The sequence below is a fragment of the Urtica dioica genome, chromosome 12, assembly GCF_054948205.1.
Source record: "Urtica dioica subsp. dioica isolate 48M chromosome 12, U.dioica_male_clone48M_v1_H2, whole genome shotgun sequence".
In the NCBI taxonomy this organism is placed as follows: Eukaryota; Viridiplantae; Streptophyta; class Magnoliopsida; order Rosales; family Urticaceae; genus Urtica; species Urtica dioica.
The window spans coordinates 7797312-7820845 of record NC_142767.1 but is presented as its reverse complement, the minus strand read 5'-3'; the positions used below and the strand labels follow the sequence as shown (position 1 = coordinate 7820845).

Genomic DNA, 23534 nt, shown 5'->3' with positions numbered 1-23534 from the left:
TTTTTCTTTCCCTTGTCTCTCTTTTCGGATCTACCTCGAGCCGTGAACAAGCTATCTCCGCTAGTACTTTCCATCTCTATCCGTCGTTTGTGTTCCTTTGACTTTAAAGCTCCAACAACCTCGTCGAGAGTAATCTCCTATCTACCATGTTGAAGAATGTCAACCATGTGCTCGTACGACTTCGGCAAAGAATAAAGCAAAACCAACGCTTGATCCTCATCGTCGTACTTCACGTCAATGTTCTCCAAATCGACAATCAACTTGTTGAACTCGTCGAGATGCTCCATCAAATCCTTTCCTTCCGCCATCTTGAATGTGAAAAACCGCACCTTGAGAAACAACCGACTAGACAACGTTTTCGTCATGTAAAGTGACTTTAGCTTCAACCATATCTCGGCCGTCGACGTGCACCGAATCACCTCCCGCAAGACCTTATCACCGAGACTAAGAATCAAGGTATTGAAAGCCCTCTCCAACACCTCCTCCTTCTTTGCCGCATCCCACGTCGCTGGAAGCTTATCGGACCCGTCAAGAGCCTTCCCGAGACCCATGTTCCCGAGGTGAGCCAACATCTTCACTTTCCATAACCCGAAGTCATTTGAGCCATCAAACTTCTCAATATCCACTTTCGAGGTCGACGCCATCACAAATCAACCCAAAGCCTCAAGGAAACAATTTATCGAACACTTGGTATGCACACGAAACCACAACACAAAACCCCCCAAAACTCAACCCAACCTTGCTCTGATACCAATTTGTAAGATCGATTCGGGGCCGGATACCTGCGGAATACGGAATATACTAGCACAACACAATATATATGCCTCCGTGGCTCCAATCCAAACAATATAATCGACGGAAAAATAAAAGAACGAGACAACGAGATTTACCCAGGTTCGGACCAAAATGTCATACTTCCTGCTTGGAGAGTGGTTCCACTAACAAATAATAAGCCGAGATTACAAAGATTACAAGCCTCCACAACTTTCTCTTTTCTCTCAAAGATTTTTCTCTCTTGGTTGTTCTAGGTTATTTTCCCTATTTCTTTCTCTCACCCACTCACTTCTTCCTTTCCTTTGTTTTTCTCTCGGGCATACAAAACAACAACAACACCTTTTTGCTTTATACACACAATACAAAGGAAATAAAAAAACAATAAAGAAGTGGGGCCCACAAAATTAAAGCCACGTTCACACAAATAATGTTTAAAAGAACATGAACATACAAAATTGATTATGTACAACGTAAAAAGTATTTATTTCCCAATAACTTTAAACACACTATTTTTGGAATAAGTTAAAAAAAAAAGCATGACCCTAAGCAATTTCCACTTTCATAAACATATTCATACCAAGGTTTGACTTTCCGCGGAGACCTACCGGAAACTTGCCGAAAACCGCATTACCGGAGAGGACTGGCAATGATTCGCTAGTAACCGTTTCCATTCCAATTTTTCGGCGCTTTCTGGTGGTGTTCGTTCTTCACAGCCTTTTTTTTGTCAACTTTCCTTGGATTTCGGCAAGTAACTTTCGGGGGTTTCTCAAATTTTGAGGTTTTTTTTTATAATTTTTTTTACTTTAATCTATGATTTCAAGTGTTTGAGCAATGAATATGAGTTTATTGGTTGTTTTGTATGATTTTCTATGCATTTTTAGATTTAATCCGAATTAAAATGTTGATTTTAATCCGAATATAAGTTCTTTTATGTTGTAGATGACGATTTGATGATGAATATGATGATCATGATGTTCTTGAGTGGATGTTCTTTAGATGAATATGATGATTATGATGTTCTTGAGTGGATGTTGTTTAGATGAATATGATGCTTATGATGTTTAATGATGATGAATGATGTTCTTAAGATGAATATGATGATTTGTGATGATGAATTGATATCATGTATTCGTTGTATGAACTATGAAAAATATGTTTATTTTTTCAAAATATTTTTGTCAATACTATTCGGTTTTCCACATTTTTTGCCGGTTTCATTTACGGTAAACAGTTTCCTGTCGGTATCGATATATTTTTTGTTGTCTGAATATCCTTCGGTTTCTCCTCCAGTAAATAGTTTACCCCCAAAATTAAAGTCTCGATACGATAACGATAACGGTAAGACGAATCTTGATTGATATACTTTTACTTTTGTTTTGCAAGGTGGGATTAGATACTTTTACCCCCAAAATTAAATTCTCGATACTTTTATTTTACGGTAACAGCCTTTCGCTACGTCTCTAGTATTAGACTAGGCTGTGACGTGGTCTTTTTTTTTTCCGCATAAAAATATAATATTTACTTGAGCGAGTATTTTCTTCTAGAATTTCCCCGCATTCCTTTCGGACCCCCGCTATTTGTTCCAGCTTTAGTGCCCACTTCAAAATTATATTATATAGTTTGGAATCTTAATTAGTGTACGTGGCATGCACTAAGTTAAGAGTCATGTTATTTTGATTATTGATATAAAAAAACTGAAGTAACAAATATTAAATTAATGTTTCAAATGAACAAATATTTAATTAATGTTATTAAAAAGTTAATTTTTTACATTTAACGTATCATTGACTAAATTGAACATTTAAACACAAATTACAAATAAATTATTTAAAGTTCAATAGCAAAGACATTCCACAAAGAAGAGTAATGTCACCAAAACTAGATCTCTAATATCATATTGTTAATAAAAGTACATCCATAATTTTCCATTAATATGTGTGATTAGTTAATTAATTCAATTTACAATAATGTTGTGGGTAGAACTTTGAAACAACAATAAAACTATTAGAAAAGCTTTTAAAAAAATATTATCAAGATAATTTTTTAACGAATACGAAGCTTTTCGTCCGATAATAGGTAATACACCCATACATATGCATACCAGATACTTTTTTAGGGGATCAAATCGTACATAATTTAAAAATAGAATCGATTGATGGCGCACCATGTGTAACGTCATTGATGATGGAAGACAATCATACACACATAGAGCCGGTCATGTATATTGTGACTTTTGGCAAAAATAAAAAATGAGGCATTTTTTATATATATACAAAAAAAAAAAAAAACAACCCATAACTCGTTTAAAAAAAAATTACCCATTCGTATCTTTCACTTTGCGTGCAATTGGTTCATTTTTCATCCATATACCAAATCATCTTCTCTTTTTTTAAAATAGTTCATAACTTAAAGCAATATTGACAAGACATTATTATATATATATAAAGCAAAACCCACTTTTTACTATTCATGCTACAGTAACTTTTTTTTTTTAATTTCCAAAAATACCTATTTAAGTTTTAAAATTACATAAGTAACTGCATAACAAAATTCTAAAAACAACTTTAAAAAACGAAAATTCCAAAAACAACTCTAAAAAGCGAAAATTCTATAAACGACTCTAAAAATGAAAATTCCCTAAACTAACTTTAAAACGATAAAAATTATTAGTCGATTAATAGTTTTATAATTCAAAGTTTTGGTTAATCATAATTTTTGTATTGCTAAAAAAAATTGTGTTCATAATTACAACTTACTATTTCTAATTTTATTATATCTAAGTTATTATTTAATTAAAATAGTTTAAATATATATTAAAAAGTGGTAAAAAAATTGCTAACTTTTACGTATGACAAGTGACAACCAACAATTGCAAACTGTTCACATTATTATCTAAATTAAAATTTATCAAACCTCCCGGGCAACGCCGGGGCCTATTGCTTGTAATCAATAAAGCAAATCCACACACACAAAAGAGAAGAAAAAAAATTAACAAATTACAATAATATGACATTTTAATGGCTCAAAAATTAAATTAGAAAGATAGAACATGGAAGTTGATCATGAACAAATTAAACCACGAATCGGTTTAAACTTTCAAAATGATTGTTCTTGTCTTTCCTAACTTTGAGGTAAAGAAGGAGAATTTCTTCTAAGGAAAAAATTTAGAGAACAAAAATGATGGTAACATAATGAGAAATTATGCATTTGGATTATGTTTGATTTCAATATAACTTAACGCATGTTTAAAAGCCCACTGCCCACACTTACCCATCGTCACAATACATCACCCATCATTTCCGACACAACAAATCTCACACCAACAAAATCAGGAAAACGGTTGGGCCCATGAATCATAATCAACCTATGTTTAATAGTAGGCCTAAAATTTTTGAGGCTCTTTTTTGTTTTTTTTCCTAAGGGTTAGATCGGGCCTGTAAACACTATATATAGAGTAACTTCAAAATCTTTCGAAAGTTTGGGGATGAAACTAAAGATTAAAAACCATCCACTGCAATAAAACACGTCTGAGTTCTTGTATGACTAAAACTCGAGTAAAAAAATCTATATTTGCGAGAAACTTAATCCCTGTTTGGTTTAGTTTCTCAATCTTGTTTTCTGTTTTCTAATTATAAATTTTAAAAAACTTGTTTGGTTATTAATTTAGAAAACAGATTTGAAATTATGTTTTTTTGTGCTTTGAAATTTAGTTGGAAAACAGAGAACAAAAAAAAGTTGTTTTCTATTTCATTTCCCTTATATACTTATATTATAATTCTTAAACTTTAAATTAAAATATAAAAACAATTGAATGGAAAACATAACCAAACAACATTTTAAATATTCTGAAACGTAATTTTAAATTTGTTTTTTTTTTTAATTTAAAATTATAATCAGAAAACAGAATTTAAAAACAGAAAACGAGTTTAAAAACCTAAATCAAAGAGTCCCTTATATTTTTTAATCCCAAAACCTCCCAAGAGTCGAGGTATTACCCATCCAACTAATAATATTAATCACTCGGTTGACATATCAAAAAGGAAAACAAATCGCACAAGATTTTGCAGTCACGTCATAATTCTACCATTGATTGTGATATTTGAGGAAAGCACTCTTAAATGGTCTTTTGTATTTTTCTTAAATTTCAAATGGTCTTGTTCAATGTATCATGAGATCAGAATCAATAACATTCTAATCGTCTACAAGTCTAATCATTGGTTGGTTGTCTAGAGTAGATCCATCTGTAAATCAAAAACTACATTTGAGCTTATTTCAAGATGACCATTCTTAACAAGAGCGATAATCATCCTTTTCGTCTAAATAATCTCAAGACATACAAATTTTATATAAGAAAATCGAGTTTTCTCTATTTTATTTATCTCCAATGTATGAAGATTTTTACCATACTCTTGTGAGCATAGAAGCTAACATAATTACTGAACGAGATGAAAAGAAAACTTTGATATTTTTCCCGAACCGAAAGTATGATAGTTTTAAGGGTTTTCTTTCTTTCTTTCTTAACTCTTATTTTCTCATTATAAGAAGTATCATGGCGCATCTAAATAACAGAAAGCTTCAACTTTACCTTTCTCTTTAATTTTCTTATATTATCAAACAACAAATCTTTTTCCTGCTACTTTGCCTTTATTATCATCTCCTTCCTTCTGAGTATTTTTTTTTTCAGCTGCTAAACAAACGTCAAAACTAAATATCTTTTTTATTTTATTATTAAGAGAAAGAATTTGGTCAAGGATACCAGGCCCAGCTCATGATCTGCAAAGACGAAACCATTGCTTTAGGTAGACTATGATAAGGCCATTTGTGATAAGGACAAGAGCACCTTATTTACTTTATATATCTACATCCTATTTAATAATGACTTAATAGGTTTTTCAAATGTGAGGATAAGATTTGAAACCTACACAATGTAATATTCTTCGAATTTAATGTTATTTTTTTTATAATTGGGTAATTTTTCCGAGAAATTTCATTTTGTAGACTTCAAAATTATCAAAATATCAAGATTATACCTCAAAATTATCAAAATACCAAGGTTAGACCCATTAGTTTAATAATATCCGAAATTGAACTTTTGGACATTTTTCGGACAAAAATGCCCCTGAAAATCAAATAACCCGTCTTACTCTCTCATTTCAAACCCTCTTCATCTCTCTCTCTCTCTCTCTCTCTCTCTCTCTCTCTCTCTCAAACCCCCAATCCGACGAGCTCCACCAAAATCCGACGAGCTCCACCGAATTCGGACGTCTCCGAGTGATTCCGATGAGCTTCCACCGGCGTTCAAGGTTGTCCAAGTTTTCACGAGCGTCTCCAAGTGTTTGAAGGTTTCATAACCCAAAATGATGAAATTTATACATGATTGGAGTGATTATTGGATGAAAATAGTCGGATTTGAAGCTTTTAGGTCGAGTTACGGTTTCTAAAAAAACTTGGAAAAATCCGATGAATCTCATCAGAGATCATCGGATCCGATGATCTCCGATGAGATTCATCGGATTTTTTCGATGACTTTCAACCCCAAAATCTCCGCAAAAATCCGATGAAATCCCATGAAATTCGATGAAATATGCCAAAATCCAATGCTTTTTTATATATATGAACTTTCAGGAGCATTTTTGTCCGAAAAGTGTCCAAAAATATAATTTCGGATATTATTAAACTATTGAGTCTAATCTTGATATTTTGATAATTTTGAAATCTACAAAATAAAATTTTTCTTTCTCTTTCAATTTCTTCTGGTAAAACTGCACAAAATTTAACAGATATGTATTAAATAATTAAAATTTAACAAATACCCTTATATCTCATCAACATCAACATGCAGCGAGTCATCGCAATGATGAACTAATTTCTAAACAACATAAAATTAATTTTTTTTCGAAAAGGCAACGCAACTCTAAAGAGAATTGTTACTGCCCAATTCTTAAAAACACAATTCATTACTAAAAAAAAGACACAATTCAGGGTGCGTCGGGTTACGCTAACTTACTGTGTGCGTGCTGATTAAATTAATTTTTTGAAAGACAATAACGGATCTAAAAAATGATTACATATTTATGTTTTAAAAATGATTTTTATAACAATATTTTATTTATTTTTAGGAAGGATCTAGCCGGACAAAGCTCGGCATGGACCCAGCTTAAAGAAGAAAAAAAAAAAAAACCGGACAGCTGGGCTGGCCCTTTCGACGACACCATACACTTCACTTAAGCTTTGTTTCTATTTTGTTTATGAAACCAAAAACTTGTGTCGAGAAAGATATATATATATATACATAGAGAGAGCATGAGATATAATAGTTGAAGAAAAGAAAATGGGAAGTAAAGAAATTGGAGTGTTAATATTCATTTTGATGTTCTCAAACTCTTGTTTGAGTGTATTTTCTTCATCACCTCTTCTTCATCAAGAGTCTTTGCCTTCAGGTACGTAATACGTACTTAAAAGATTTCTCTAAGATACACGAAAGTAAATCAAACAGGTCTATTCTTGTTTGTATGCCCTTAAATTTTCATTTTTCTGAAGCTCATTTGGAAACACATATATTTGCTAATATTGAGATAGTACTTGCCCTAGTATAAAATCAAAATCAGAATTAAAAACAGATAACTACGTGAAGAGAATAACACAATACCCAACTAATCAATACTACTACTAGCGGATATAACGACGCAGCAAATGGATTGTTATATTTCTATATTTTTTTTTCCCCGTTTTTAGTCTGATTTTCTTTCCGTTCTCACCCATGTGCATAAACGAGATTTCTCTTTTTCTTGTTCATTGGGAAAAAAAGTCAATTTCAGGATACTCTGCTCTACGAACACATATAACTAGTGTATCAGTTTGACTTTGGAATCAATTGTTCGAGTTTCCAAAGTACATGTTTTTGCAAAAGATCATAAGAGTTGTATTATATTTTTTTGGGTATATAAAAGAATCTCTCGTGTTTATCCATAAAACAAGTAAAGGGACTACTAGCGGAAATATGTGAAATACATTTTCCATACTTGTCACGAACGATTCATATCTTTCCTATATTCTGTTGTGTTCCAAATATTTTGTTTTAAACTGTGACAACTTAATGTCCTATTTTTTATTCTTCTTAATTAATCATCACCATAAGTTACACCTGGCTGATGCCTAAACCCACTACGGTGTGTTCTTTCTTGAGATTTACATCCGAAATATAGGTTAAACAACACTTCTCAAGCATTAGAACAAGAATTATTTACTTTGTGGGGTTTCCACTACTTGCAAGGCACAGATGAGCAGAGCAGCAACAAGGCTCAAAACAAGATCGGACGCTCGGCGGTCGGCGGTGGAAGGGCAACCGGGCAAGGGGATCGAGGTAATAGGGCCCACGGAGGAACGTCTTTCATACCTGTCTACGCCGCGGGGTCCGCAGGAAATCACCGCCCCAGCCACCGTGGAGCCGCCACCTGTAACCGACTAGGATGGGCCACGATATTCGCCGGCGCTGTGACCTCCTTAATATTATGATGCAATATATATGTTTCTATGCGGACATGAACTACGATCATTGTAAATTACTGGTTTGATTGTGCTTTGTGATTTCTGGTTTGCTGTTTTTGTGCTGTTTTTTCATGTACATCTTGTTGCTTTATCATTCATCTCACACTCACAGATGTAATGTACACCTAATGTAATGTCTGTACAGTAGTTAAACTAGTGTTTTGACGTATTTCATGTTTTCAGTGAGATAAATATACTCAGTTCGTATTCAGGCATTGATGGCGAATAGATAGATGATGAGCTTTTTAAACCATTTGGAAAATTTTAATGCAGTGAAGGTGATCTTGGTCCTTGAAACTCCCTAGGATTTCATTAAAGTAGAAAGACAAACAGAAAGTACGATGCTTGATTTAAACAAGAAACAACATGCCTTGATGATTAGAAGCGAGTTATTTGTTCGAGCTTGCGAGCTTGAAAGAATTTGCATCGGCCTTTACCGCTAGACTCGATTTCTTCGCTCTTTCTCTTGGATGTGGTAACGCCGAATCTGCTCAGCTTAAGCTGTTGAGTACCACCGCCGTCTTCTTCATCTATGTCCGATTCCCTGCACACAGAATATTACACAAATGAGATATTTAGACGCCAAACTTTTGTCCTATTTATTAATATTACACAAAGTGTTGACAAGAAGAGAATATTGGAGGGACTAACCACAAGACTTCAGGAAGTTTTTTGAAGTATGGAGTGCAAGTACCCCAACTAAACCGAACTAATGACGGGAATCCGAATATCGGGTGCTTGTGATGTTCCAACCAAGCCTTTGTTTTTGGGTCTGTATCGACGAACAAGCAATAAATTTTAGCCTTTTAATGATCCTCGAAAAAGAAAAAAAAAACAGTTAAATTATGTGAAGAAGCTTCTTACCTCCAGGGTATCCAGAACCAAAGTCTCTGTTTATGTTCTCGGCTGTTTCATCGAGAACCCATCCTTGCACGGCTCGATCTCTTGTAACCTAGGCAAGTGAATTCAGGATTAAACAAAGATTAGTCATAATTTGAGGAACGCACTAGAGAGAAAGGTCAGAAGATTACTTTCGCAACTATACTTGCTCCGCTAACAACCGGATAGAGACTGTCAGCCTTCTTCGAGACCACGAATTTGATGGCCGAGAATCTTTCACACAGCTTGATTCTGTACTTTTCAGGGTCTCCCACTGTATCAAGATAAACCTGAAGCATGAAACAATGTGATTGAGCATGAAATAATGTGACTCTATAAACAAGCAATTATGCGACTTAATGAAATTTGTTCATGAATGGAAGGTATTGACCTCGGTTAGAAGGACCCCCATGTCCAGAACCTTTCTGATAAGACCCATTGCCGATTCATGCGATATTTCATTCAAGTTAATCTTATTTCTGAAGGAGAGAAAAATTGGAATCAGATAAGAAATCTAGAACAAAAAAAAAGGACTGTGATTGACAGGGAAACAAATTTTTGAGCTCAATTACTTCTTTAGCATTTTAGCAGATAGCTCTCTTGGATCAATAACATCAACATCCCATCCGAGCGATTCGTCCAATTTAAGACTTTCAAATAATTCCTCTCTCTCCTCTTCTTTTAGTGTCTTGGAATCTGAAGCAACGGAACAGAGATTTAATCATAAACTTTTAAATAGGTACGTGGTTCCTAAGAGCCGAGACCCCATAATAGCCAATATAGTACATTACAATTTCAACAAAATAAAATCGAAACTGTACATGGGAATGGGATCATATTAAAAGTCAACAGACAGATCCTTTCATGTGTAAAATTCAGATAGATCTTCAATGAACACAAATGTGAACGAAAAACATAAGAGACAATAGTCGAGACGACTTATACGAATCAAAAGAAGCTTTACATAAGTAGCAAAATGATATGAGAAAAATCTAAATTTTTGGGATGATTTTCGATACTAATCAAATTCGACAACATTCACTCTGTAAAATCGGAACTTGGAACTCTGGAGAAACAAGCACATGTAAATCAAACCGATTACGCCAGAGTTTGGTTTTCGAGTTCCTTAATCCATTAAGTACCGCGCATTATAACAATAAAATCCCTCAAAAGCCAACAGTCAAGCGTTAATTATGTGGTCATATTTTTGTTTATTTGATAAAATAAAAATACGTAAATGCAATAGAACAAATGCCAATCTTGATCAAAACCTAAAATCCGTAAGCTCTTCTTAGACAAAGAAATCAAAAAACGAATTTGGATAAATTACCTGCAAAGCTCAAAGAGGCGAGAGTGGTCTTGTAGGAGAGAGGACAGTATAAGCATCCATAGACCATCGGTCCTTAATAAGAAGAAGAAGAAGAAAAAAAAAAGTATTAAAGTTAAACCTCCAAACCCCTCAAAAAAAAAAAAAAAAAGTTCCAGAAGGTAAATTGAGAGAACGAAGAAGAAGAAGAAGACCTAAAACAGGACCACGACCAGCTTCGTCGATGCCCATAATGCAAGCCTGTGATGCCCATTTCGGTGCTTCTTTTTCATATGATTCCATCTCTCTCTGATTTCCCGCCACTACCAGTTGGAGGGACATAGTAGATTAGGAAGAGAAGGGAATTTAGTAAACATTTAATTTTAAAATAAGAAATTCAACCTATACTGATTTGCCACGACATTACTTCGTATTTATTTTTAACTTGAAGAGGCCTGACTCACTTAGTCTCAACTCTCAAGCCGGCAAGGCCCAACGCTCAAATGTAGCCGGCCGCTGGGGAGTCAAATGGGGAAATGGTATCAATGAGTTTCGATACTTTGCACTAAAATAATAATTATATTTTTCGACACTAAAAAGTAGTAATTGTATACTTATATATATATATATATATATATATATATATATATATATATAATCTACAGCGTATTACAACTGTATGCTTTCATGTTTACAGTTACTAATAAAAATATCCATAAATATAATTATTATTATTTTGGTCCAAATTATCAAAATTACTATTAGTTGAGGTCATTTTCGTACGTTAATGCTTTCACTAGCTTTACTAAGGGAACATAATTTTTTTTTTGATATTTATCCGTCCAATAATTTCATATATACACCAATTACATATGTTAGAAAATTACACTCTTAGACGTGAAATTAGATCTTAGAACAGTACTAAAAAGCGCACGACACATTACTGCCATGCAATAGCAAGCAAACAAAGAACACAAGAACACAAGAATACATGAATTTGTTGCCGAGGTTCAACTTTTGCTTAATCCCCAAAACCTCTCAATCGGTAGTTCAATTTGCGATATTTTGTCGATCAATTACACACTCAAGCACACACGCTCAACCCGAGTAAAAGAGAATCGTTCAAACCACGAAGAAACCCTTTCCCTATCAAAACATGAACCAATCCTAGATTCCTGATCGTGTTTCCCTCTTTGAGCGCTTATGTTTCCCTTTTCCCAACTTTGAGAACAATTAAAATATAAATAAAATGATTTCATCTTACTCATAACCAAATACAAAGATAGATAAAATAGCAAGCAATGTCTAATCTCAATAGTTGATGTCTTATTCTCCCTCTCTTTCCGAGCCACGTCGAATAAGTTGTTGAGGCTAAGTTGCCGAGGTGGTGATGTTGATTTCAACAAGCCTCTTAATCAGGAAGAGGGAGCAAAGTTATCCCAAAAAAGTCAGATAGTAATAATACTAAAATGTACATAGCACATTTTTAAAGATGATGTAAGGCTTTTCTTTTTTAATTAGATAACAGGTGTAATATCCACAAATATATACATGAAACTCATTTTTAATAAATAGATTCAATATCTCAATTTATCCTTCAACAATAGAATAGAACGACTACACATCATATGTATGCTTCCAAGTGACGGAAGACGATGACAAACACTAAATTTTGAGCCACTTCGATGACTCGTTCGAAAATCTTTCGAATGTAAATGGACTCAAATACATGAGGACCACCCATCTCAAAAAAGGATATTTGAGTGTCTATGCATCGAACAAAATCAAAACGCTGAAAAATATTCATGTCCTTAACAACCCAACATCCTCCAATAAGAACTCCCTCAAACTCATGTAAATCCCAACCTTTTTGCACCTAAAAACTCCAGAGTTAATTAACTTGAAATGGACTCGACTCCAGGCCCAATATGGTGGGAATGGGATTAAGCACTCAAGCACCTATGAAAAGAGGACCTTGACATGACTCGCTCATAACCGAGATCACCGGGAATCGCAGACCAGGCCCTAAAAAACCAATATTTCCACCAAATGAAACATATCGATGTAGGTCATACCATTTTTATGAATATAAAAATTTAGACTAAAAAAAATATTTCATAAAAAATGTTGTTGACACGCGGCTCTTACATTTTACAACTGCTAATGGGAACCATTAATAATATTGAAAGCAAATATAGTTGTGCGGAATGAATTTCTTCTTATTGATAATCGATATAAATAGAGTACAAAGCTAGGGTTACATAATAAGATCAGTAGACTTAAATTATAGATACCAATAAAATATATTAATGATTAGATACAACTACTTATTTAAGTAAATAGAATAAACTAATTACATAATAGACTAATTAATTATATTATTCGACAATATCATATTAACATAATTCAACACTCCCCCTCCAACTGGAGCCGAGATGTCGATCATGCCCAACTTGCTTATAAAGTCTTCCAACACTTGTTTATAGAAGCCTTTGGTCAGGACATCTGCTAATTGTTCTGAACTTGGAACGTAAGGCATGCATATTTTTTCACTCTCAAGCTTCTCTTTAATGAAATGTCGATCGATTTCAACATGTTTTGTACAATCATATTGAACTGGGTTATGTGCAATGTTGATTGTTGACTTGTTATCACACAACAATTTCATAGAGCTGTCCACTTCAATCTTCAACTCCCATAAAATACTTCTTAGCCAAATCACTTCACACACTCCTTGAGCCTTGGCTCGGTACTCTGCTTCTGCCTTGCTTCGAGCCACTACATGTTTTTCTTACTCCTCCAGATTACTAGATTACCCCAGACAAATGTGCAATAGCTTGATGTAGATCGTCGGTCTTCCGAACACCCTACCCAATCAGCAATCGTAAATACCTCGAACTGCCTGTTTTGACGCTTGGAGAAGAAGATGCCTTTTCTCGGACTTCCTTTGAGGTAATGAACTATTCTGTAGACAGCTTCAAGGTGCTCTTCAGAGGGGATGTGCATGAACTGAGTTACTAGCCCTACTGCATAAGCGATATCAGGACGAGTATGGGATAAATCAGCTTACCCATCAACTTTTGATATAGACTGGTTTGCACCCAATTAGACCCCTTTCTCAACACATACTTCCTTGAGAAACAACAATTCCCTTTGAGGACCTTGCTACTTCCATGCCCATAAAATATTTGAGATTTTCAAGATCTTTAATCTCAAATTTCCGAGCTAAGAATTTCTTCAAATTGGCGAGTTCTTTCTCAACGCATTCTATCAATATTTATTACGTATTTACGTTTGGTAAGAAAAAAGAAAACAAAATTAAATGAGATGAGATTATAATCGGTTCAATTAATATCTCTAAACTCCATTTACTCAAAGACATAGTAGTTTTATTTATTTATTTATATAAATAAGAAAGTTGCCTCATTTTAATCATCCCTTTAATCATAATATGTTCATTTCCCAAACCTAATACTAATTTTGTTCGCACCATCCCAAACCCCATAAAATGGGTTAGACAAGGGGGGTTTGATAACTATATATACGGTAGTTAATTCCCTATTTCTTATCCTGTTTTCTATTTACATGTGCGTGAATGTGTGTGTGTGTGAGAGGAGAGTGAGAGCAACACTATATTTTTTGGATGAAATATAATTCTTAGAGAAGAGAAATGGGAAGTAAGGAAATTGGATGGTTTCTGTTCATGCTGATATCGTCAAACTATTGTTTGAGTGTACTTTCTTCTTCACGTGTTCATCAAGAGTCTTTGCCTTCAGGTACGTACTAAAATATTTTCTCACATACACAAAAGTAAATCAAATAGGTCTATACTTGTATGCCCTTTAATTTCATTTATCTGAAGCTCACTTGGTACCACAGAAATCGTTAATGTTGAGATGGTACCTTGAGACTTCCCAAGTTACCGTGCCGTAGCATAAAATAAAAATTCACAATCGAAAGCAGAACGTTGCATCATTAGATAATAGCTTGATATAATGAGATTATGAATTAGTTGTTATTTTTTGTTGATCGGATTATAAATCCATCGTTGGTTTCTAAAAAAAACAAAAAAAATGCATTGCTGGTTTTTTATTTATTTTATTTTAGTTTTTATTTCCGTTTTAAGTGTGATGTTATAGCTCGATAGATCTACGGTGAAATTTTCTTTCCGTTTTTACCTGGAATAAAAGGAAACTATTTTTTTCATTATTATTATTTTTGAAGCATCTGTTTTAAAAAAAAAAAAAAAAAATCAAACTTTTAAGTAATTCTATTGATGGTATGATATTAAGAGATAATTGAGGGGGGTTAAATATATAACAGTTGGAACTTATTTAGCTTATAAATAGGAGGGATTAGCATAGAAATGGGTATGAAAATGGTACGAAGAATTAGATTGAGGAAGAAAGTGGAGAGCGCGGACCTCCCGAAAGTCCGATATCGCTTTTGTAATTTCTTTAGATTATATTGCACCAACTAAAAAAAAAAAAAAAAGGTCGTACCACACCATAACAATATAACAGCTCGTACCAGCTGTTATATTGCATTTCCTTTAGACCGAAACTGGATGGAAACACAGGGATTTGTGTGTAAAATACGCTATACATATATTAATCATACATGGTACATCATGTAATCATGTCATGAACTTGCAAGGCAAACATGAAGAAAGAAGCAACAAGGTTCGAAATACGATCAGGGCGTCAAGTGGCGGCGGTCGCGGTCGCGGTGGCGGAGGAAGAGCAAGAGGCGGCGGTGGGCGAGGCTATAGAGGGACGAGCATCAGAGGAACGCCTTTGTACGCCGCAAGAAATCACCACCGTGGAGCTGCCACCTGTAACCGAGTACGATCAGCCACGATATTCATAGCTGGCATGGCCTCTTATTTGCTACTGCAAACACATTTCGTGTTCTGACGAAGATGTGTTGCCACGCAGACACACAAAGATAATGTTACATTCCTAACCTTTTGTAATAGTTCATTTATTTATGTTTAGCTGACATTTTATGTCTTGTTTATTTATGTTATTTGAATTATTTAATTAAGTTTAAAGTTTGCGTGTCTGTCAGATTGTAAGATTTGGTCTATTTATGAGACCCTGAATGAAGGAGAAGATCATTCGCGAATAGGCTTAAGTCCCCCTAAAGAGGGGAGATTGGATTTTGTGAAGATTGGCGACGCTCACGTTTCAAAATCGAATATCGGGTCATAACAGATAAACCAATTGTATTGATTGAGGTTTGCAATTTATAAGTTAGATGGAATGACAACATGGAGTGGATAGTGATGAGCTTTCGAATAAACTGAAATTTTATGCAGTGAATGTGATCTTTGTTCTTGTCGCTGCTTCAGTTTTCATAAAGTAGAAAGAAGTACGAAGCATAATTAAAACAAGAAAAAGCATGCCTTGATCATTAGCAAGTAGTTGAGCTTACGAGCATCAAAGAATTTGCATCGGCCTTTACCGTTGGACTCGATTACTTTGCTTTTTCTTTTGGATGTGGTTACGCCCGAATCTGCTCAACTTGGGCTGTTGTTTTCTTCTTCATCTATGTCTGATTCCCGGCCACAAAATATTATGCACAAATCAGATATTTATAAGCCAAATTTATGCTATGTATGATTACATAAAGGTGTATGTTCTCTGCATATTTTCTAGCAAATTAGCGAAAAGAAGAGTGTAGGAGAGGGACTAACCACAAGACTTGAGCAAGTTTTTTGAAATATGGAATAGATGTACCCTAACTAAACCGAACCAATGACGGGAATACGAACATTGAGTGCTTGTGATGTTCAAACCAAGCATTTGTTTCTGGGTCCGCATCGATCGATGAACAGGCATTGTAAATGAGCCTTATGAAGATCCTTCAAAGAAAACAAATTTTGAACATTCGCAGATCTGTTCGGCAAACATTTAAGAAACATATTCCAACAGATATAATAAATGAATGCAAAAAATTTACCGTGCTTCGCTTGATTTAGCAACCGACCATCGCACCTCAAGCTCCGGCGAGGAGGCTCGTCCACTAAGCACAGTTTCAAACCAATACATGCTCTCTCGCCATCTAACAATCTCAGAAATCTAGTACTCACACACTCTTTCGCACAATACAAACTCACAGAGAAACCACTCATGAATCCGATGCGATAAAGACAATCGCCCAAGAACCCTAGTATCTACACGAAGAGAGTAAAACTCTAACGCATAGAAGAGACATCATAACAGAGAGAGTGACAATAGTTTATAAATCTAATAATAGGAATGAAATCATGAGCGTTAGATACCCAGTACCGCCAGCAAATATATTAGTTCCGAGCAAAACAACATCAAGTGAAACTACTCAAAACGGGTTCCTACAACACATGTCGTTTTACTTAGAAACCACATTTGTAACCAGGTGGACTCGGGTTCGTCAAATATATTTTACACTCAACCAACTGGGTAGAGACTGTCAGCCTTCTTTGAGACCACAATTTTGATGGAATCTTTCACATAACTTGATTCTGTACTTTTCAGGGTCTCCCACTGTATCAAGATAAACCTAATATATATTCGCATTTGTTACACTAAAACTGCAGATTTTAACCGTGAAATACAATTTGAAAGTGCAAACAAGAAATCACACGACTCAAAGATTTGTTCATGCGTAGATAGAAGATATTTACCTCGATTAGAAGAACTCCCATGTCAAGTATATCTTTCTGACAAGGCCCATTGCAGATGCATTCAATATTTCATTCAAGTTAATATTATTTCTGAAGGAGACGGAAAGAATAGGAATCATAAAAACCTAATATTTGAGCTTAAATACTACTTTAGCATTTTAGTAGATAGCTCTCTTGTCCGATTTAAGATTTTCAAACAATTCCCCTCTCTTCTCTTTTTGCCGTGTCTTGGAATCTGAAGCAACGGAACAGAAATGTAATCATAAACTTCAAAAGAGGTACGTGTTTCCTGAGAGCCGAGACTTCATAATATCACATAGATTTCAAATTTAGTTCTAATCACAAAATAAAATCAAAATTGTACATGCGAGCATTTTCAAATTACTAGTCGACGAAAAGATCTTTTCAGTTTCAGGTGTAGCATATCGGATAGTTATTCATTGAACACAAATATGAATGAAAAATACAAGACACTGCAGTCAATACGACCAATACGAATTAAATGAGGCTTTAGTAAGAAGAAAAAAAATTCCGTCTAGTGGACGAGTCCCAAAACGAATACAAAAACCTAAAATCTGGGGCAATTCAAGTGCAAAGACATGGTCTTCTTGGTAACGTAAACCCTTCAAACTACTCTATCGAAAACAAATTCAACATTATTCAAACTGTAAAATCGTAATTCTGGAGAAGAAACGTGTATTTAAGTTTAAAAAAATACCTTTAAAAGGAGTTATGAAAAGAAGAAGAAGACCTAATAGATGACCACCACGGCCAGCTTCTTCGATGCCCATAACGCAAGCCTCTGATCCCATTTCGGTACATCTCTCTCTCTCTCTCTCATTTCCCGCCACTACACTTGGAGGGAGAGTAACTAGAGAGAGAAGGAAAGTTTAGTAAGCATATATATGCCACGACATCATTTCATTTTTTTTTATTGTAGAGGGATGAGTCACGTGAGTGTCAAGCCCACAAGGCCCAACGCTGAGTCATGTCCACCAGCGGAAAATTTCATAAGTAACTTAAAACATGCGTCGCTTTTTATATTTCACTAATATTTTTAAAATATATCACTAGTAACCGTTTTCTTAGTTTTCGAAGAAAAATACCTTATGTCAAAAATTTGGTTAACATTTATTAAAATATGATCACAAATTATTGAAATCTTCTTAACTGTTATTGAAAATTTGGTTAACTGCTATTGAAAACGTTTATTTATGAAAATTAAAAAGTTTAGTGACTAATATTAAAAAAATTTACGAAAAACGTTTACTTTCGACTATTTTCACCCTACTAGTATATCAACGCTATGCATACACCATTCCGCGTATACCTTTTTTTTGGATTGTTAAATTTTTTTCTACAAAAAATTTATTAATATTCTGCTTTTTTAAAAGTACTATTTTTAGCGTATATTATAGTTTGACTAATACTTTAAGCTAAACTTTTAAATGAACTAATTAACCATAATTCTCTTAAATACACCATTGGCGAGGTTGTCACTATTGTGTGTTTGCATTTGCCGCACAATCAGGGACGGACTCAGAAATTCAAGTTGAGGATGACCAAGATATATCAATGATATAAAACATCGTATAACAAACTATATTCAAAATGTCTAATAAAAATCATTACACAAAAATAGTGAAACTCTTAAGATTTGATTTTTTTTTTAAATTATTTTCTTATTTTATACGGCTCAATATCTATTTTTTAAATAATTTTGAATGATCCAGAAATTTTTTGACACCAATTTGGGACTAGATGTTTGTCTCGATGTCGATGTGTGATAATTTGAATCGAACGATTTAACTAAACACTTGATAAAAAAATTGATCTTAATTAGTCATCATATATATAAATTATAAGAGAACCAGTAAAATATGCACACAAATGTTCATACAAACTAATTGATGTAATTTATTATCACCAGTTGGAATAATTGATTTTTATAGATGATTTAAACTCTTAATTTTCGTTGTTAAAATTATTGCAAATTTTCTTCGTACTTTTGCAAATATTATTTAATTAATATTGTTATCACCACCTACCCTTAAATTTGTACTATTACATATTTGTATAATTTCATTATTCTAGTTTTATATATTATTATTATTATTATTATTATTATTATTATTATTATTATTATTCACATCAACAATATTGTATGTGTGTTTTCTAAGCTATTTACATTGTTAGATTTTTTTTAGTGATTTACATTGTTAGGCTGTCAGGCAACAAGAAGTTGAAACCTATAAATCTTATATAATAATAATGAGGTAGTTATGAATTTTATGAAACAAATGAGGTAGTCATAAAAATATGTAGAATAATAGGCATTTAAGAAATTTTCTCAAAAGGCCACCCCCGTTCTCAATGTGGGTCCGCCCCTGCACATAACAAATTGAGCCGAACCGGATGATTCATACACATGTAGGATAGGTCTATTGACTCTCGCTCCACAACGTTCTCTACGCGATTCATTCTAGTTAGACATGCTCAGATGTTGTTGAGACTTGAGCGCTACTACTTTTCTTTTACTCTTGGCTCTAAGAGTCCAATATTGATTAGGTTAGTGTTGAAAACAACAAGCTCAAATTCGAATGACCACTGGCTAGGATGATTCTCATTGTTTCCATATAAAACAATCATTTGTAATTATCTCATTACTGGTATAAATAGAGAATTATTTTCTCCTCTCAAAGTGTGAAATATAGAAAATATTCTTCATATTCTCTCTGAGTCATATTTCAACATGGTATCAGAGCACGGAAAAATCAATCACCACAAACACCTTCGAAAACTCATCCGCCCTCAACACTGTTGCGATTTTTACGCGCGCAAGTGCACATGTCGCTCAAGTAATATAGTGAATTAAGTACGAGTGTCGATCCCACGAGGAACAAGCTTAATTAACAAACAAATCAACTAGCACGAATTGAACTAAAGATGAGATGGAAATATGTCACAATTTATTGACAAGTTCTAACGCAAATAATTAACAAAATACTCAAATAAAAGTTGTAAGCAGAAACAGAGGCTAAGGACCAAGGCTTCACGGGTTTATTCAACGGTTTGGATACATGAATTTGACGCACAATCAATAATCAATTCACTACACTTTGCTAATCATACTAACACAACAATATTGCTAAATCTCTCTCGAGCATCTAACAACCTATGTCAAAATTAGGAAAATCTTCTCTCGATCTCAATCCCTAACAAAAACATGCATTAATAACAAGAGTATTCACACGATTCTATGGCAACCTAACTATCTCTAGCCTAGGCATGCATCATAGTAATTCAAACCAAAACACTAACAACCTAATCTTTCTCAAGCATCAAGTTGAAGTATAAAATCATGAACAAGGTAGCTAATCTCAATCAAGCATTAAAAACGGATTTGAATTAAACAAAGCAGTAGAGAATGAAAATTGAACTTCAATATATTAAATCATATCCATAACCGAATCCTAAACCCGCTACGCCATAGTCCTTAATGGAATTAGTTCATGGTGTAGCGAGAAAACAAAAATAAAATAAAAGAATAGGAAGAAGAAGAAGAAACCATAATTAAATACTCAATTGTAAATTAAAATACGGGAGTTCAAGAGTAAAGGAGAAGAATAAAACTGTAATTGGTGCGAATTGATGAAGAACGACTCTCCTCTTTTTCTCTATCTCTCCCAAACACTAAGTGAAAACAATAAAAAAGTGCTAAGATTCCTAAACAAGAGATTGAGAGGTGTATTTATAGGCCTAGGTCGAAATCCTTGGGTTTCTCTTAATTTTCGGAGCAGACTGGGTAATTAAAAGTGATCCAACGGCTCAGATCAACTCAAAATCCGCGTTTCCTCTTTTTTTTTTGTCTCGGAGGACTCGCGGCGCGCAGTTCGAGGGTCGTGCCGCGAGGTAAACATCCCGGCGGACCTCGCGTCCTGCGCTTCATGCTCGGAGATCGATTTCGGCGATTTTCGGAACCTCGCGGCGCGAGGTCCTTGGGTCGCGCCGCGCGCTTTTTCTTCCCGCACGCACCGTTTTTGTAACGGCCATAACTCATAGCTCCGATGTCCGATTCTTGCAAATAAATATGCGTTGGAAAGCTAAGAGAGAGCTCTATCTAATCATGGAATTGGATCATCCAAAATCTTTACTTAAAACTCTCAGAATTGTTCACAAGAGGACGCTGCATTTCTTCTTTGCTCTAACTTGGCGAAAAGTCTTCGAATCTTCTCAAAATTGCTCCGTTACTTCACGTGATGCTCTAATAACCTCCTTTATACCTAATTGGCCTCTAAAACCTACAAGTCTCTCAAAAACACACAAAAAACATCACAAATACTCGAGAACAAGCTCGGACTTAGTCGGGAAAATAGGAGTTTTCTGCGTGATTAACGCACCTATCAAACACCACTTCATCCACCTCATAAACCATGCCCACTCAGTCGAACTCCGATCCATTCTCCAAACATATCACGAGTCACAAACTCAATGGCCACAACTTTCTACAGTGGTCTCAATCCGTGCTCATGTTCATCTCGGGACGAAGCAAAAACGGCTATCTCATCGGCACGGCTACAGCTCCGAAGTGTGAAGACCCGGCATTCAAGAGTTGGAAGGTTGAGAACAATATGATGATGTCCTGGCTCATAAACTCCATGCAACCCGAAATCGGGGAATCCTTCCTTCTTTACTCCACAATGGCGGAAATCTGGGCTTGATAGGCCCTTCAACTTCGATTTTTAGGTCGTCAAGAATTCTCTTCAACCAGATGCCTTCACATACTCCACTTGCCAGTGATCTGAGTTCGGCTTCAGCACTACTTCGCGAGACTACCGATTGCTTCTTGCTACGTCATTTGACGAGGTTTCCCCAGACATAGGTGCACATGCCTAATGTCGATTTTCGATCTGGTACAAACCCTGCCCAGTCTGCGTCAGTGAAGACTTCGATACCTCGGCTTCTTCTTTTCTTGAACGAGAGACCGGTCCCCGGGGCTGCTTTAAGGTATTGAAGAATTCTCATGACTGCGTCCATGTGCGTTTTCGAGGGATTACTCATGAATCTACTGACCATGCTTAGTGCGAACTAGTAATTTTACATTGGGATCCATCGGAGTATCAGCTGGTTTGCAATCAAGCATGCCAATTTCTTTGAGGAGATCCAATGTATATTTGCGCTGAGAGACAGAGATACCTTTTTCAGATCGTGCGACCTCCATACCTAGGAAGTATCGCAAGCTTCCAAGGTCCTTGACTTCAAACTTCGGACGACAGGATCTGCTTCAATCTCTTGATTTCTTCATGGTTGTCTCCTGTAATGACTATGTCGTGCACATATACACTGAGGATAGTGTGTTTGCCTTGGGCGGAGATCTTCGAGAAGAGTGTTCAGGAAGACATTTTTCACATCGAGCTGGATGAGGGGCCAATCTAAGTTGGCTGCTAGAGAGAGAAGGATTCTGACAGTGTTGAACTTCACGACCGGAACGAATGTTTCTTGGTAATCGATGTCGTACGCCTGAGTGTACCCTTTTGCGACCAGTCGAGCTTTGAATCTCTCAACCGTACCATCTGGATTGTGTTTGATGGTAAATATCCATTTGCAACCGACAGTTCGTTTGCCCTAGGGTAGCTCGGTGATCGCCCATGTGTCATTATGTTCAAGGGCTTTGATCTCGGCATGACTGGCATCTCGCCACGCTGGGATCTGGAGAGCTTCCTCGATTGACTGCGGCACCTTTTCGTCATCCAACTTCGCAACATAGGCTTGATAAAATAAAATAAAGTGGTTGAGATTTTTCCTTCTTTCTAAGATTTTAGAAAAACTATAAATAGAGAGCTAGGGTAGAGATCAAAATCGTGAAAAAAAGAGTCAGAGAACCATGAAAGACGTTTTTCCTCCTTCCTCTGTCAAGAAATATATCTTTGAAATATCCCTTCCTAAAAATAAGTTTGAATGGTTTAATGAACATCTCGCTGTTTCAATTAAAGAAAATAAGGATCTAGCCCACATTATACTTCTTTGTATATCAAGAGAACGGTTTGGAAGACTAAAATGTTAGTTCGTGGAGGAAGAATAAGCTATGCGAGGAATCTAGGAGGATTGTTAAGGCTCGGCCGTCGAAATTAAGAATGAATCAGGGATCGCGAAGACGAAGGTTGTCTGTTTGTGAAGGAATTAGCAAGAAGCCGTATGAAGATCGAGAAGGATTGCGACAAACGAGCTCAGAACGATGACAATGTCAGAAGGACATCCATGTAAGTGTTACGATGATCATTCTATGTTGAAAGTCTACTTAGATTACGATTTAAAAGAATTTGTTATTTGTGTAATTCATGACCATGCGTTGTTAATTTG

General features: G+C 35.1%; 2 protein-coding genes and 2 long non-coding RNA genes across 4 annotated transcripts; 2 read left to right on the top strand and 2 right to left on the bottom strand.

The window, feature by feature from the left end:
- The first annotated feature begins 6907 nt into the window (after window positions 1–6907).
- Window positions 6908–8491, top strand: LOC149378880 (uncharacterized). The gene is made up of 2 exons (XM_089603819.1): window positions 6908–7214; window positions 8048–8491. Exons 1-2 carry the CDS (start codon window positions 7106–7108, stop codon window positions 8287–8289), a joined length of 351 nt encoding a protein of 116 aa, XP_089459945.1. The 5' UTR covers window positions 6908–7105; the 3' UTR covers window positions 8290–8491.
- A 46-nt stretch (window positions 8492–8537) lies between these two features.
- LOC149378879 (Polynucleotidyl transferase, ribonuclease H-like superfamily protein) lies at window positions 8538–10917 on the bottom strand. Its single transcript, XM_089603818.1, has 8 exons — window positions 10723–10917; window positions 10532–10603; window positions 9774–9897; window positions 9593–9680; window positions 9354–9491; window positions 9187–9274; window positions 8974–9094; window positions 8538–8866 (listed from the first exon to the last, which is right to left on the bottom strand). Exons 1-8 carry the CDS (start codon window positions 10847–10849, stop codon window positions 8701–8703), a joined length of 924 nt encoding a protein of 307 aa, XP_089459944.1. The 5' UTR covers window positions 10850–10917; the 3' UTR covers window positions 8538–8700.
- Window positions 10918–13949: 3032 nt separating this feature from the next.
- LOC149378878 (uncharacterized) lies at window positions 13950–15520 on the top strand. The gene is made up of 2 exons (XR_016294189.1): window positions 13950–14283; window positions 15164–15520. It is a non-coding gene; the product is annotated as an uncharacterized LOC149378878 (long non-coding RNA).
- A 134-nt stretch (window positions 15521–15654) lies between these two features.
- On the bottom strand, window positions 15655–16546 carry LOC149378877 (uncharacterized). The gene is made up of 3 exons (XR_016294190.1): window positions 16472–16546; window positions 16206–16373; window positions 15655–16063 (listed from the first exon to the last, which is right to left on the bottom strand). It is a non-coding gene; the product is annotated as an uncharacterized LOC149378877 (long non-coding RNA).
- Between the last annotated feature and the right edge of the window lie 6988 nt (window positions 16547–23534).

Bases quoted from the DNA above. Each gene is read 5' to 3' on its own strand.
- LOC149378880 (XM_089603819.1), top strand. From the start codon at position 7,106: ATGGGAAGTAAAGAAATTGGAGTGTTAATATTCATTTTGATGTTCTCA. The intron at 7,215-8,047 runs GTACGTAATACG...ACTACTTGCAAG, and splicing joins TCAAGAGTCTTTGCCTTCAG to GCACAGATGAGCAGAGCAGC.
- LOC149378879 (XM_089603818.1), bottom strand. From the start codon at position 10,849: ATGTCCCTCCAACTGGTAGTGGCGGGAAATCAGAGAGAGATGGAATCA. The intron at 9,898-10,531 runs GTAATTTATCCA...CCGTTGCTTCAG, and splicing joins CGCCTCTTTGAGCTTTGCAG to ATTCCAAGACACTAAAAGAA. The intron at 9,275-9,353 runs GTAATCTTCTGA...TCACTTGCCTAG, and splicing joins GAGCAAGTATAGTTGCGAAA to GTTACAAGAGATCGAGCCGT.